We start from the raw sequence: 15230 nt of genomic DNA on the forward strand, positions 1-15230 counted from the left end.
AAAATAAAAAGTTTATTATAATTTATTTCTATAACAATGTTTTTATATTCAATACGTTATGTTTCTAATTGAACTTTGTCATAATTGAGTGATTTACAGGTTTTGGTAATTTTTTCTAATATAAAACATACAAATTGTAAATCATCTTGGTTATGTCAATAAGTTTTTAAATTAAAAATTTGTAATTAATAAATTTTTTTCCTTAAATTTAACAGTTACAGATCGATTTGTGAGGTCCTTAAAATATTAAATTTATGGTTTTCTCCATTTTTTTGAAAAATGGATTTATCAAGTTTTGAAAATTTGCTCCTCACTTATTTTCTTGTGTTCAAGCGATCTTATTGGCTGACGCAAAGGGCGGCCTAATTTAAAAAGGTTTTCATCGAAATTTTTAAATTATAGTTTTTTAAATGAACATAATACTTAAAAAAAATCATCAAAATAATATTGTAAAACATTATTGAAAAAGTAAAGCCTCATGAGGCTTTACTTCCCAGTTAAAAATTCCGACCACGTTTACGACGTCGTATACTAAGTAGTTTGCGACGTAGTAAACGACGTCGTAAATGAAAGCGGAATTTGGGATAGCAAACTACGTCGTTTACTACGTCGTTTACTACGTCGTTTACGATGTTGCAAAAATTATTTTAATATTATTTATTTAGTAATTTAGTAAGTCCAATATCCAATATTAAAAATTTTAATAATAATTTAAAAAAAAATTTATTTTTATTATTTTTTAATAGTTATTATTATTATTATTTTATTTTTAATATTTTAATTAAAAAAAAAAATGGTCATCAAAATATTAGTAAAACCATTTCTTCCAAAAAAGAATTTGTCTCAAATCCAATAAAGGAGAGACATCGGGCAGAAAAAAATTTCGACAAAAAAAAAATTTTCGATCACTGCTTATATACCAATCTAATAGCACCTCAACTGCGAGAAACAGTTATGATGTTCGCCCTCCCTGTGGCGTTGAGCGAACTTAAGTCCAGAGCTGAGCCATCAGCGCAGCGCGGAAACATTTGAAAAATTTGATTTTATTAGATATTTTATTTTATTTTAAATATGACAAATAATTAACTTAATAAATAATTAATATCATAAATAATTATTAATAACATAATGTCATACTTAATAATTCGTTAATTAATTATTTTTAACCAAAATTTGACAAAAAAAAATTTGTTGGCCAAAAAAAATATTACCATTAAAAAATAATTTTTTTGTTAAATTTTCGTAGTAAAAAAAATTTTTTTAAGACAATTATTTGTGACCTAAAAGAATATCACGATGAGAATATAATTAACAAAAAAAATTACTCGTAGCACAGAAAAAATTTCACCATGAGAAAATAATTTTTTTAAAATTTTATTTGTAAAAAATTTATTGGTAGCTCAAAAAAAATATCACGATGAGAAAATAATTTTTTGTCAAATTTTCTCTGTAAATAAATTAATTAACTAAATAACGTACCGTAAAACGGGGTTATTTCGCTCATTGCGGGTAAATTCGCTCACCCACTTTTATGCTTTATTTCAGCTTTAAAATAAAGTTTAATACCTTTATTAGCAGGTAAAAATGTTAAATTTGTTAATAGAAATACTAAATTTTAGTTTTTAATCAAATTTAAAGCAAAAAAATGGGTGAGCGACTTTACCCGCACTGAGCGAAATAACCCTGTTTTACGGTAATTATTAGTTACTTAATTTTTTACTACGAAAATGTAACAAAAAAATATTTGTAGTACAAAAATAATATCAAGATGAGAATTTTAATTATTTTTAAATTTTCTCTGTAAAAAAAATATTTTGTGGCCTAAAAAAATTATCACGATAAGAAAATAACTGTTTTGTCAAATTTTCTCTCCAAAACAATTAATTCACTAAATACCGTAATAAATCGTTGTTTTTTTTACTACGAAAATTTACCAAAAATTTATTCGTAGCACAAAAGAATATCACAATGATAAAATAATAATTTTTTTTCAAATTTTCTTTGAAAAAAAAAATTCGTGTTTTTAAAAAAAATCACGATGAAAAATAATTTTGTTGTAAAAATTTCTCTGTAAAAAAATTTAACAAAAAAATTGTACGTAGCACAAAAAAATATTACGATGAGAAATTTACTTATTTTAAAATTTTCTCAGGAAAAAAATTATTTGTGGCCCAAATAAAATATTACCATTAAAAAATAATTTTTTTTGTCAAAATTTCTCTGTAAAAAAAATTAATTAAATAATTATATAATAATAAAATGTTTGGTCTGTCTTTCTGTCCTAACTTGAAGTTGGCCTTTTCTGATTTCACGTGTTTTTTTGAATAGTAATCTTATGACGTGTCAAATTTTGACAATTCTTTTTCTCATTTTTGCCAAAGTTGTATAATTGTGTTTCCAAATTTCTTTAAAATAAAATAATAAAATAAGTTTCTTTAAAATTCCAAATTCGAAAATTCAATTCACGAAGCTGAAGTACACAACGTTTACCAACGAAATTTTTTTTAAAGTTGTATATCAATTTAAAAATTGTATATTGATTCAAAAATTGTATACAAATACAAAAAATTTATGATGAGAAAAAAGATGCGCCAGGAAATTTCGTACAAGATAGTAATTTGAAAAAAATTTATTTTTAAGGTACCAGGGGCCAACGATTACCTATTAAATATTAATTATAAAAACACAGGCCTCGAATCAACTTAAAGACACAAAACAGTCGTTTTAGTCGATTTATATTCCAAAAAAAAGTGGATTTGTTTTTCATTTTAACAAAAATATTTTACAGATTTTTAAATAAAACTTTTTTTTTTAATAATAATCCTTTTCGAAGGGTTAAAGTTGAAATTTTTAGAAATAATTAAATTTCAAAAGATATTGTTAATTTTCAAACAATTATTAAATTTTACAGAACTAAAAATAATTTATCAAACAATTTTTGGAAAACATTTTTTAAATTTAATTGAATTTTCAAAGATTTAAAATTGAGATTTTTGAAATTAATTGAAACTTTAAGTGTTTTGTAATTAAAATTTTAGATGATTTCACTAAAAATTTATTAGAAAATGCGGACAAAATACAATAATTTGAAAATCATTTTTAATTGAAAAATGGTTTCACATAGTTGAATTTTCAAAGAATATTATTAAAATAGTTAAAAATAATTGAATTTCCTTAGAGTTATAATTAAAAGTATTAAATTTCAAAAAAAAAAAAATTTCGATGGAAAATTTTAGAAATTTTAGATGCTTTTAAATTCAAATTATTGAAAATTCAATTAATTTTGAATTCAAATTTTTGAGAATAATTAAATTTTATTTGATTTTAAATTTGGAAAATAATTGAATTTCAATTCATTTTGAATTGAAAATTTTGGGAAATAATTGAATTTTAATTGAAATTTTGGATAATAATTTAATTTAAGTTCATTTTTGATTGAATATTTGGATAATTAATTTTGAATAGAAATTTTAGAAAATAATTGAATTTTATTTCATTTTAAATTGAAAACTTGGTAAATAATTAAATTTTAAATTGAAAATTTTGGGAAATAATTGAATTTTAATTGAAATTTTGGATAATAATTTAATTGAAGTTCATTTTTGATTGAAAATTTGGATAATTAATTTTGAATAGAAATTTTAGAAAATAATTGAATTTTATTTCATTTTAAATTGAAAACTTGGTAAATAATTAAATTTTAAATTGAAAATTTTGGATAATTATTGAATTTTAATTGATTTTGAATTAAAATTTCGGGTAATAATTGAATTTTAGTTTATTTTGAATTGAAATTTTTAAAAAATAATTCAATTTTATTGTGATATATTTTTTAAATTATAAACAATTGTTAAATTTCATAAAAATTTTAATTGAAAAATAATTTTGATATAATTGAATTTGTGATGTATTTAATTAAAATTATTAAAAATAATTAATTTAGTGAAGAATCATTTTAGTTCATTTGTTAAATAATTGAATTGAAAAAGATCTGAAGAAGATCTACATTTTATACAAAAAAAAATGTATTTTATTTACATTGCTTTCAAATGTAAAAAAAATGTCGCATTTTATTAAGGGGTCTACCCACTTTAGACGCGCTAAAATGAAGGCTGTTTTCAAGAATTTTTCTGATTGGTTTATATTATAAATATTGACATATAAGTTGTTAGACTAAAGAAATACACTCCCGAAATACATGAAAAAATTCTTGTTATTTGTTTTTGTAAATTTTATATGCTTACAAATGGTAGTTGAAAAAAAATCCCCCAAAAAAGATGGGTCCACACTGTTGATGAAATCTCTGACATGAATTGTCCGAAACCAAAAAATCAAAAAGTTTTAGATTCAGTGTGGTAATAGCTATTGCGCATATCAAGGGATTTTTTATTTTTGCAAAATTGACAAAATGGCGGATATTTTTAGAAAAAACTAACACACGGTTTTCTTTAATTTTTCGAAAAATGTCCGCCATTTTGTCAATTTTGCAAAAATAAAAAATCCCTTGATATGCGCAATAGCTATTAACACACTGAATCTAAAACTTTTTGATTTTTTGGTTTCGGACTATTCATGTCAGAGATTTCATCAACAGCGTGGACCCATCTTTTTTGGGGGATTTTTTTTTCAACTACCATTTGTAAGCATATAAAATTTACAAAAACAAATAACAAAAATTTTTTCATGTATTTCGGGAGTGTATTTCTTTAGTCTAACAACTTATATGTCAATATTTATAATATAAACCAATCAGAAAAATTCTTGAAAACAGCCTTCATTTTAGAGCGTCTAAAGTGAGTAGACCCCTTAAAATAAGTCGATAAAAGTCGTATTTTTGAAAAAAGTCGGAAAAAGTCGTATAATCCGAGGCCTGTAAACATATAATTTTCATTATTATCATTTAATATGTTATAATATTCTAATAAATTAAATTATTATTAATAATATTAATCTTTAATTTCTTTATAACAAATAATTAAGTCCTCAATTTGGCGCGCTTCCGCGCGTTTAATTTTGCTAGTTAGCTTGATAATTAGTTAATTAATTTTTTTACTACGAAAATTTAACCGGGTAATAAATGTATTAAACTTTATTTTAAAGCTAAAATAAAGCATAAAAGTGGGTGAGCGAATTTACCTGCAATGAGCGAAATAACCCCGTTTTACGGTACGTTATTTAGTTAATTAATTTATTTACAGAGAAAATTTGACAAAAAATTATTTTCTCATCGTGATATTTTTTTTGAGCTACCAATAAATTTTTTACAAATAAAATTTTAAAAAAATTATTTTCTCATGGTGAAATTTTTTCTGTGCTACGAGAAATTTTTTTTGTTAATTATATTCTCATCGTGATATTCTTTTAGGTCACAAATAATTGTCTTAAAAAAATTTTTTTTACTACGAAAATTTAACAAAAAAATTATTTTTTAATGGTAATATTTTATTTGGACCACAATTAATTTTTTTCCTGAGAAAATTTTAAAATAAGTAAATTTCTCATCGTAATATTTTTTTGTGCTACGTACAATTTTTTTGTTAAATTTTTTTACAGAGAAATTTTTACAACAGAATTATTTTTCATCGTGATTTTTTTTAAAAACACGAATTTTTTTTTCAAAGAAAATTTGAAAAAAAATTATTATTTTATCATTGTGATATTCTTTTGTGCTACGAATAAATTTTTGGTAAATTTTCGTAGTAAAAAAAACAACGATTTATTACGGTATTTAGTGAATTAATTGTTTTGGAGAGAAAATTTGACAAAACAGTTATTTTCTTATCGTGATAATTTTTTTAGGCCACAAAATATTTTTTTTACAGAGAAAATTTAAAAATAATTAAAATTCTCATCTTGATATTATTTTTGTACTACAAATATTTTTTTGTTACATTTTCGTAGTAAAAAATTAAGTAACTAATAATTACCGTAAAACAGGGTTATTTCGCTCAGTGCGGGTAAAGTCGCTCACCCATTTTTTTGCTTTAAATTTGATTAAAAACTAAAATTTAGTATTTCTATTAACAAATTTAACATTTTTACCTGCTAATAAAGGTATTAAACTTTATTTTAAAGCTGAAATAAAGCATAAAAGTGGGTGAGCGAATTTACCCGCAATGAGCGAAATAACCCCGTTTTACGGTACGTTATTTAGTTAATTAATTTATTTACAGAGAAAATTTGACAAAAAATTATTTTCTCATCGTGATATTTTTTTTGAGCTACCAATAAATTTTTTACAAATAAAATTTTAAAAAAATTATTTTCTCATGGTGAAATTTTTTCTGTGCTACGAGTAATTTTTTTTGTTAATTATATTCTCATCGTGATATTCTTTTAGGTCACAAATAATTGTCTTAAAAAAATTTTTTTTACTACGAAAATTTAACAAAAAAATTATTTTTTAATGGTAATATTTTTTTTGGCCAACAAATTTTTTTTTGTCAAATTTTGGTTAAAAATAATTAATTAACGAATTATTAAGTATGACATTATGTTATTAATAATTATTTATGATATTAATTATTTATTAAGTTAATTATTTGTCATATTTAAAATAAAATAAAATATCTAATAAAATCAAATTTTTCAAATGTTTCCGCGCTGCGCTGATGGCTCAGCTCTGGACTTAAGTTCGCTCAACGCCACAGGGAGGGCGAACATCATAACTGTTTCTCGCAGTTGAGGTGCTATTAGATTGGTATATAAGCAGTGATCGAAAATTTTTTTTTTGTCGAAATTTTTTTCTGCCCGATGTCTCTCCTTTATTGGATTTGAGACAAATTCTTTTTTGGAAGAAATGGTTTTACTAATATTTTGATGACCATTTTTTTATTTTAATTAAAATATTAAAAATAAAATAATAATAATAATAACTATTAAAAAATAATAAAAATAAATTTTTTTTTAAATTATTATTAAAATTTTTAATATTGGATATTGGACTTACTAAATTACTAAATAAATAATATTAAAATAATTTTTGCAACATCGTAAACGACGTAGTAAACGACGTAGTTTGCAATCCCAAATTCCGCTTTCATTTACGACGTCGTTTACTATGTCGTTTTCTACGTCGTTTACTACGTCGTTTACTACGTCGCAAACTACTTAGAATACGACGTCGTAAACGTGGTCGGAATGTTCAACTGGGCAAGAAAAGGTGATTATTAAAATTAATTGAATTGTTAAATATTATTTATTAATTAAAAATTAATAAATTACCTAATGAAAATTAATTTTTAAATAATCTAATTTATATTAAAATAAATCGTAGAAATATGATTTCTGGTTAAAGAATGCATCCTAATATAACAATTTCCAATTCCACGTAATGCTATAAATGGTTCTATGATTCAACTACGTATACTGTCAATTTTATAGCATCTGCATTTAAACGGTTGTGAATATGCCGTTTATTATAACAATAGCATGTGCTATTAAATCGAAAGCAATTTATTATAACAACAGCATGTGCTATTAAATCGAAAGCAATTTGTATTGTTTCAAATATACTTTTATACAAACTAAAAACACTATTTTTTAATAAAACAACTTTGTTATTTAATTAATAAGTACACTTATTTGAAATCAAATAATGTTTCTTTGACAAAAGAAATTCTACTTTCATCACAACTACTTAAAATGTTTCTATAGAGAACATTAGGATTTTAGTTTAAAATCATAAATTGTTCTACTTTAATATATTTTAATTTGATTCAGAAAATACGTTATTGTTTCAAAAAAATTGTTTTCAATAACATCGATACTATTGAATCAATAGTGCTTTTTTACAGTGTGTTTATTTCAAACAATGCAATTTTTAATCCAGTTTAAACACGTATTTACTTATATTAATGTTCTTATTTTTTTGGTTCAAGAATATTTGTGTTAGATTAAGAAAAAATTGTTGAAGAGGAAACAAAAAAATGATTTGATTCAAGATGGTTACATTTAATTGGACAGATAAAATAAAATATTTCAATTTTAAGAAAATAATTCCCAGATAGCACAACAACACAGGCACACAAAAAAAAAAGTTGTCTGTTTCTTGAACTAGACATATATTTCCTATAGTATTTTGGGCCGCTGAAACCGAATCTGAGCTCAGAATTGCTCCATCACCCTCAGTTTTTTTTTAAATCGACCAAAACCACCCTTAAACGGACAAATTCACACTACGGAGATAAAAAATAAATCAACTTATTTTTTAAAAAAACCGAATTTTACATCTACGAAACTTTGCTCCACTAACTGAAAAACAAAGCCAGCATTGATCCAGCACCCCCTGAATTTTTTTAATTGAAAAAACTACCCCTAATCTGAAGAATCAAATTCAGGAGATAAAACAACAAAATAACTGATTGACAAATTTTCTAACCAGATATTTTTCCTCCAGCAATGCAGAAACAAAGACAGAAATGCTCCCTCACCCTCTAAATTTTTTTTAAATCGAAAAACCACCCTTAAATAGTACAATTCAAATTTAAGAAGTAAAAAAATATTATATTACCGGCTTTTTTTAAATACAGAACCTTACATGTATGTAGTTTTGCTCTACTAACTCAAAAAATAAAGCCAGCATTGATCCATCACCCTCTGAATTTTTTTAAATCGAAAAAACTACCCCTAATCTGAAGAATCAAATTCAGGAGATAAAACAACAAAATAACTGATTGACAAATTTTATAACCAGATATTTTTCCTCCAGCAATGCAGAAACAAAGACAGAAATGCTCCCTCACCCTCTAAATTTTTTTTAAATCGAAAAACCACCCTTAAATAGTACAATTCAAATTTAAGAAGTAAAAAAATATTATATTACCGGCTTTTTTTAAATACAGAACCTTACATGTATGTAGTTTTGCTCTACTAACTCAAAAAAATAAAGCCAACATTGATCCATCACACTCAGAATTTTTTAATAAAAAAAACTACCCTTAATCTGAAGAATCAAACTTAGGAGGTAAAACAATAAAATAACTGATTAAAAAAGTTTATAACCAGGTATTTTTACTCCAGCAATGCGGAAACAAAGTCAGAAATGCTCCCTTCCCCTCTAAAATTTTTTTAAATCGAAAAAACCACTCTTAATCGGAGAAATTCAAATTTAGGAGATTAAAAATTAAATAACTGACTTTTTTAAAATAGAACCTTACTATATCTATGTATTTCCGCTCCACTAACTCAAAAACAAAGCCAGCATTGATCCATCAACCTCTGAATTTTTTTAAATAGAAAAAAATACCCTACCTACTACTTAGGAGGTAATACAATATAATTATATTGTATTACTTCCTACGTTTGATTCTTTGGTGGTTTTTTCCATTTAAAAAAATTTTAGAGGGGAAGGGAGCATTTCTGACTTTGTTTCCGCATTGCTGGAGTAAAAATACCTGGTTATAAACTTTTTTAATCAGTTATTTTATTGTTTTACCTCCTAAGTTTGATTCTTCAGATTAAGGGTAGTTTTTTTTATTAAAAAATTCTGAGTGTGATGGATCAATGTTGGCTTTATTTTTTTGAGTTAGTAGAGCAAAACTACATACATGTAAGGTTCTGTATTTAAAAAAAGCCAGTAATATAATATTTTTTTACTTCTTAAATTTGAATTTTACTATTTAAGGGTGGTTTTTTCGATTTAAAACAATTTTAGAGGGGAAGGGAGTATTTTTGGCTTTGTTTCTGCCTTGCTGGAGTATAAATACCTGGTTATAAAATTTTTTAATCAGTTATTTTATTGTTTTACCTCCTGAATTTGATTCTTCAGATTAAGGGTAGTTTTTTTTATTAAAAAAATTCAGAGTGTGATGGATCAATGCTGGCTTTATTTTTTGAGTTAGTAGAGCAAAACTACATACATGTAAGGTTCTGTATTTAAAAGAAGCCGGTAATATAATATTTTTTTACTTCTTAAATTTGAATTGTACTATTTAAGGGTGGTTTTTCGATTTAAAAAAAATTTAGAGGGTGAGGGAGCATTTCTGTCTTTGTTACTGCATTGCTGGAGGAAAAATATCTGGTTATAAAATTTGTCAATCAGTTATTTTGTTGTTTTATCTCCTGAATTTGATTCTTTAGATTAGGGGTAGTTTTTTCAATTAAAAAAATTCAGGGGGTGCTGGATCAATGCTGGCTTTGTTTTTCAGTTAGTGGAGCAAAGTTTCGTAGATGTAAAATTCGGTTTTTTAAAAAAATAAGTTGATTTATTTTTTATCTCCGTAGTGTGAATTTGTCCGTTTAAGGGTGGTTTTGGTCGATTTAAAAAAAACTGAGGGTGATGGAGCAATTCTGAGCTCAGATTCGGACACACAGCCCAAAATACTATATCAAATATATGTCTAGTTCAATAAACAGACAACTTTTTTTTTTGTGTGCCTGTGCAATTTGCAGCAATTCTTCAGCAAGTTTACAATGCCAAATTTGTTAGTTTGCAATGTAAATTTGCTGCAAAACTGTGGCAAATAGCTATATGTCCACGCTTTGCGAAGTTTGCATTGCAAGTTTGCAGAAAAATTTTACATACAATTTGCAAAAAATTTTTATGGCAAACTTGAAGAAAATTTGCTGATAATTTGCTCAAGTAGATGCATTTACTTGATTCAATTAACCTGTTTTTCAGTGTACACATCTCTGTCTAAAAGTGTAAGTGACATTTTGGCGGATACAGCACTGTTACAGCGCACCATTCATATATTAAAACTTCCTCTTTCTTACTGAAAAACATAACAAAAAAATATAAGTCCAGAAGTTTTGACTCAATTTCTGTTGTACTAAATATTTCTTTTATTATTTTACAGAAATCTACCTGTGTAGGAATATTGATAGTAATGTTCATATTATTTGTAAGTAGATACATAAGATGGACAAGAGGAGCGATTATTCTTCTTGTCATAGATTTAATTATTGTCATCAGCTTTTTTATGACTTGGTATCAACTCGTTAAGGTAATTTAATATTCAATGATATTTTCATCTAAATTCAATTTTTTCTTATTAAAAATACAATACCGTCAGAAATTGTGCAACCTCTGCTTTTTCGACGACTGTAAAGTGATTTAAATCTACAAAAATATTAAAACTAAAATTTTTCCTTTTTGTTTTATAAAAGCTAATAAAAGTCTGAATGAAATAACACCTTGAAGAAGAGAATATGTTAATTTTTCAATTAGATATCTAAGAAAAACCCAATTTTCAATTTTTTTACTATTTTTTTCATTTCTCTGGAAAAAATTAATATTTTTAAACGTTTTTGGGCTTATTGGAATCTTATTTTGTTATACAATTCAAATTATTTAAAACAATTCATGCCCACATTTTTCCCTAGCATATGCAAACCATGAAAGTTGTCTCAAAAAAAGTCAAAAAATTAAAGTACAATTTTACAACAAAATGTAATGTTTAAAAATCAAGTAAATAGATCATCTTAAACTTCTCTGATTCATGTAAGTAAATTTCAGATTTACATATTTTACTAATCATTTTTTATCATTTAAATATCAATCATAATTTTTTGACTTTTTTGAGCCAATTTTCACGGTTTGTATACGCTAGGGAAGAATGTAAACATGAATTGATTTAAATAATTTGAATTGTATAACAAAATACGATTCCAATAAGCCCAAGAACGTTTTAAAATATTAATTTTTTCCAGAGAAATAAAAAAAATAGTAAAAACATTGAAAATTGGGCTTTTCTTAGATATCTAATTGAAAAATTAACATATTCTCTTCTTCAAGGTGTTATTTCATTCAGACTTTTATTAGCTTTTATAAAACAAAAAGGAAAAATTTTAGTTTTAATATTTTTGTAGATTTAAATCAATTTATAGTCGTCGAAAAAGCAGAGGTCGCACAATGTCCAACGGTAGTGTACATACATAAAAAATATTTATTCTTTTAGGAAGTTGAAATAAAACAAACAGCTAAGCAAATGATGTTCTCTAAAATGCCCATTGAATGTCAACCAGAAAAAATGAACATGATGCAATACATTATGTCAAAAGTTTCTTTCCGTAAGTACAAATTTATATATTTTATTCAAATCTATCTCTATATCTTATTGAGTGCTGAAAGTTTGTAACACCTCTGAAAATTTTGTTTGAAGGGGTTAGTACCACATCTTTTTTCAAAAAAATCGAGTTTCTAAAAACTGAAAATTCTTGTAGTAGATATATGTAGAAATGCTATGGAAACTATTATTTTGGTTGGAAGCTTCGGTAACATATCGAAAAACGGGGTACAATGGAGCAATTCCATGGAATGTGATCACAAGAATTTTTGATGAATGGAGCAATTTTATTGAAACCTTGTAAATATGTTCCTTTATTTGTACAGAATGAAAGCCCACAAACAATTTTTCAAAATTTTTTGTGATATCTCTAATTAAAAATGTATGTCATTTTTAAAAAAAAACCATGTTACTTTTTTCTTATTATATAAATGAGATCAATTTTTTTGTGGTTTTCTTAAACAAGACCACTAATTTTCAGTATCAAATTCGTAATCCCTATGAAATTCTGGGTTCAGACATGTTGCATAAGTGCCCAAAATATTGGTCCCAATGTCTGAGATTAGGCCCAACATTTTTTGACGAACAAATAAATAAATTTTAAAAAATCTTATCTTTGGGGCACAATGTGAGACCCACAGTAAAAAAATTAGTTTCCATCCATTTCGTAATCGTTATGAAATTCTGTGCTTAGACTTGTGGTACAAATTCCAAAAATATTGGGCCCAATCCCAGACATTTGGCCCAATATTTTTGGCATTTGCACTACAAGTCTTGACCCAGAATTTCATAACGATTACGAAATGGATACTGGAAATTAGTGGGTTTTATTTAAGAAAACTGATTTCTTTACTGTGGGCCTCACATTGGGCCGTGGAATCTTACATTGGGCTCTGTGCTCGATTTCAAAATTAGCTTCGAATTTCTAATCCTGTGACCCCAAAAACCCCCCAAAGATAAGATTTTTTAAAATTTATTTATTTGTTTGTCAAAAAATGTTGGGCCCAATCTCAGACATTGGGACCAATATTTTGGGCACTTATACAACATGTCTGAACGCAGAATTTCATAGGGATTACGAATTTGATATTGAAAATTAGTGGTCTTATTTAAGAAAACCACTTTTTTCATTGTATGGCCCAACAATGGGCCCCGGCCCAATTTTTTGGTCTTAAATATGTAGATCTTTCTGTTTGGAACAACTTTTGTCTTAAACATTTTTTACGAAAATTCGTACTTTTTGAGATATTTGCAAGTTTCCATACTATATAATGGACGTGAAAACTAGGATGCGCGCGTACCGTCGCGCCGCACGGGACGTCTTAATTTTTTTCTCCCAAAGTTCTTGCTGTCCATTATGAAAATTAGAGAAGTTATTCTTAACATCATATGCATTAAGTAGAAAAAAAAATTTTTAAATTGAAGAGGTAGTTTTTTCAAAAAATGAATTCAAAATTTTTTTTTCTTTTTTCAGGGCAAAAAAATTTTTTTTTCATGAACTATTTTTTTCTTAAAATAGCATTTTTTTGTGAGAAATTTGAAAAAAATTGATCTCATTTGGATAACAAGAAAAAAAGTTACATGGTTTTTTTTAAAAAATGACATACATTTTTAATTAGAGATATCTCAAAAAATTTTGAAAAATTGTTTGTGGGCTTTCATTCTGTACAAATAAAGGAACATATTCACAAGGTTTCAATAAAATTTCTCCAATCATCAAAAATTCTTGTGATCACATTCCATGGAATTGCTCAATGTAAAAGTCACGCGCTCACGGAGCGTACTCTTTGCGCGCCCAATCTATGCTTTTATATATAATTGTTCCTATATAAATATATATAAAACTACACATATATGTATATAAATACATATATAAAATGTATACATGTATATAATATATCCTGACGCGTAAGGGGATATTTTTTTGAGAAAGGGCATATTTTCGTAAATTCGCTTTTCCTCAAAACAACGTTTTTTGACCCTGCGGACATCATAACTAAAATATTGCACCATTTGAGCTCAAATTTGTATGGCTTATTCTATACATATACCGCTATCGTCGGAACTATAATCATAATTTTTTATTAATATTTAACCATTTTTTAAACAATTTAAGTTGAAAAAACAGAGTCAAAAATTAAAAAAGTCTGCTATTTTGTTTTTTTATCGAAAATAGTTGATCGTAGTTACGACGATAACGACAAGCTTACTTTTCCAAAAAAAACTAAAAATTTTATTTTTCGATGATCTGAATTGTAGATATTATGTCCGCCATTCACAAGTAGTAATCCATAATAAATAAGGAATAAAATTTTTTTTCAATAGTTTAAAACCCCTTCTGTTAGGTATCAAAAATTTGAAGTAAATAAAATAAATTTTGTAATAAAAAAAAATGTTTAAGAAAAGTCACTGAGATGTGGTACTGACCGCTTAAGGAAGTATTACACTTTTCAAGCATCAAAAAAAGGGTTTCAAAAATTTTATTTTTTTCACTTATTAATTTATTTAAAAAAAGAAATTTTTTTATAACATTAGGGGCCTTTAGGGTGCAGTATCCTAAGAGTACGCACTTAATTTTATTTTTGGAATTACTTTTAAACATGAAAGTAAAAATTCACAAATAAATGACTAAATTATAGTGAAGCATCTGTAGAATGGATAGTCTATGTTGAAAGTATAAATATTATCTTATTTTTTTCGTAAATTAAATATTATTGAAGAAAACTCATTTGCGTACTCTTAGGCAGGTCATGTCTAAGAGTACGCATGCCCTCGACTTTTAAAGAGAATCAACATTAATTAATTGAAACCTTCTTAAGAGTACGCCGGTTAACCTACCAATTTACTATTTAGTTATTTCTATTTATAACACGAAGAAACTCATTAATCACTTAATTTCATAAATAAAAAAATTACAATGGCACTCGCTTTCTAACCTTTAATATAAAAATTTAGTAATATAAACCTTCTACAAATCATTATGATTATAAACTATGACAGAATTAAAAAAATAAAAATATTAAAAAATAAGAAAAAGGCATCGATTAAAAATTTTTTTTTTAAAAAGGTTGTTTTGCCCCTTTAAATGACTTTTTTTTTGTTTAAATTGGTTTATAAGAACTTGAATTATACTGTCCTCCAGTTTCAAAAACATCGTTTTGAAAAAAACGCTTTGAAGCATTTAACTCCCAAATGTACAAATTTTTGTGAAAGTTTGACACT

The 15230-nt window shown here is 25.4% G+C and overlaps 1 protein-coding gene across 5 annotated transcripts in view; it reads left to right on the forward strand.

Annotated features, from left to right (window-relative positions):
• LOC127290862 (chloride channel CLIC-like protein 1) overlaps positions 1-15230 on the forward strand; it is a 175872-nt gene that overhangs the window by 57183 nt on the left and 103459 nt on the right. For all 5 annotated transcript variants that reach the window (XM_051319676.1, XM_051319673.1, XM_051319674.1 and 2 more), the window contains 2 exons: positions 10800-10946; positions 11901-12012. In XM_051319676.1, coding sequence (XP_051175633.1) covers positions 10800-10946; positions 11901-12012 — 259 coding nt within the window. The remainder of the gene's footprint in view (positions 1-10799; positions 10947-11900; positions 12013-15230) is intronic.

Source organism: Leptopilina boulardi, unplaced genomic scaffold (genome assembly GCF_019393585.1).
Source record: "Leptopilina boulardi isolate dan_hultmark-lab unplaced genomic scaffold, ZJU_Lbou_2.1 LbouV2_90, whole genome shotgun sequence".
NCBI classification, from domain to species: Eukaryota; Metazoa; Arthropoda; class Insecta; order Hymenoptera; family Figitidae; genus Leptopilina; species Leptopilina boulardi.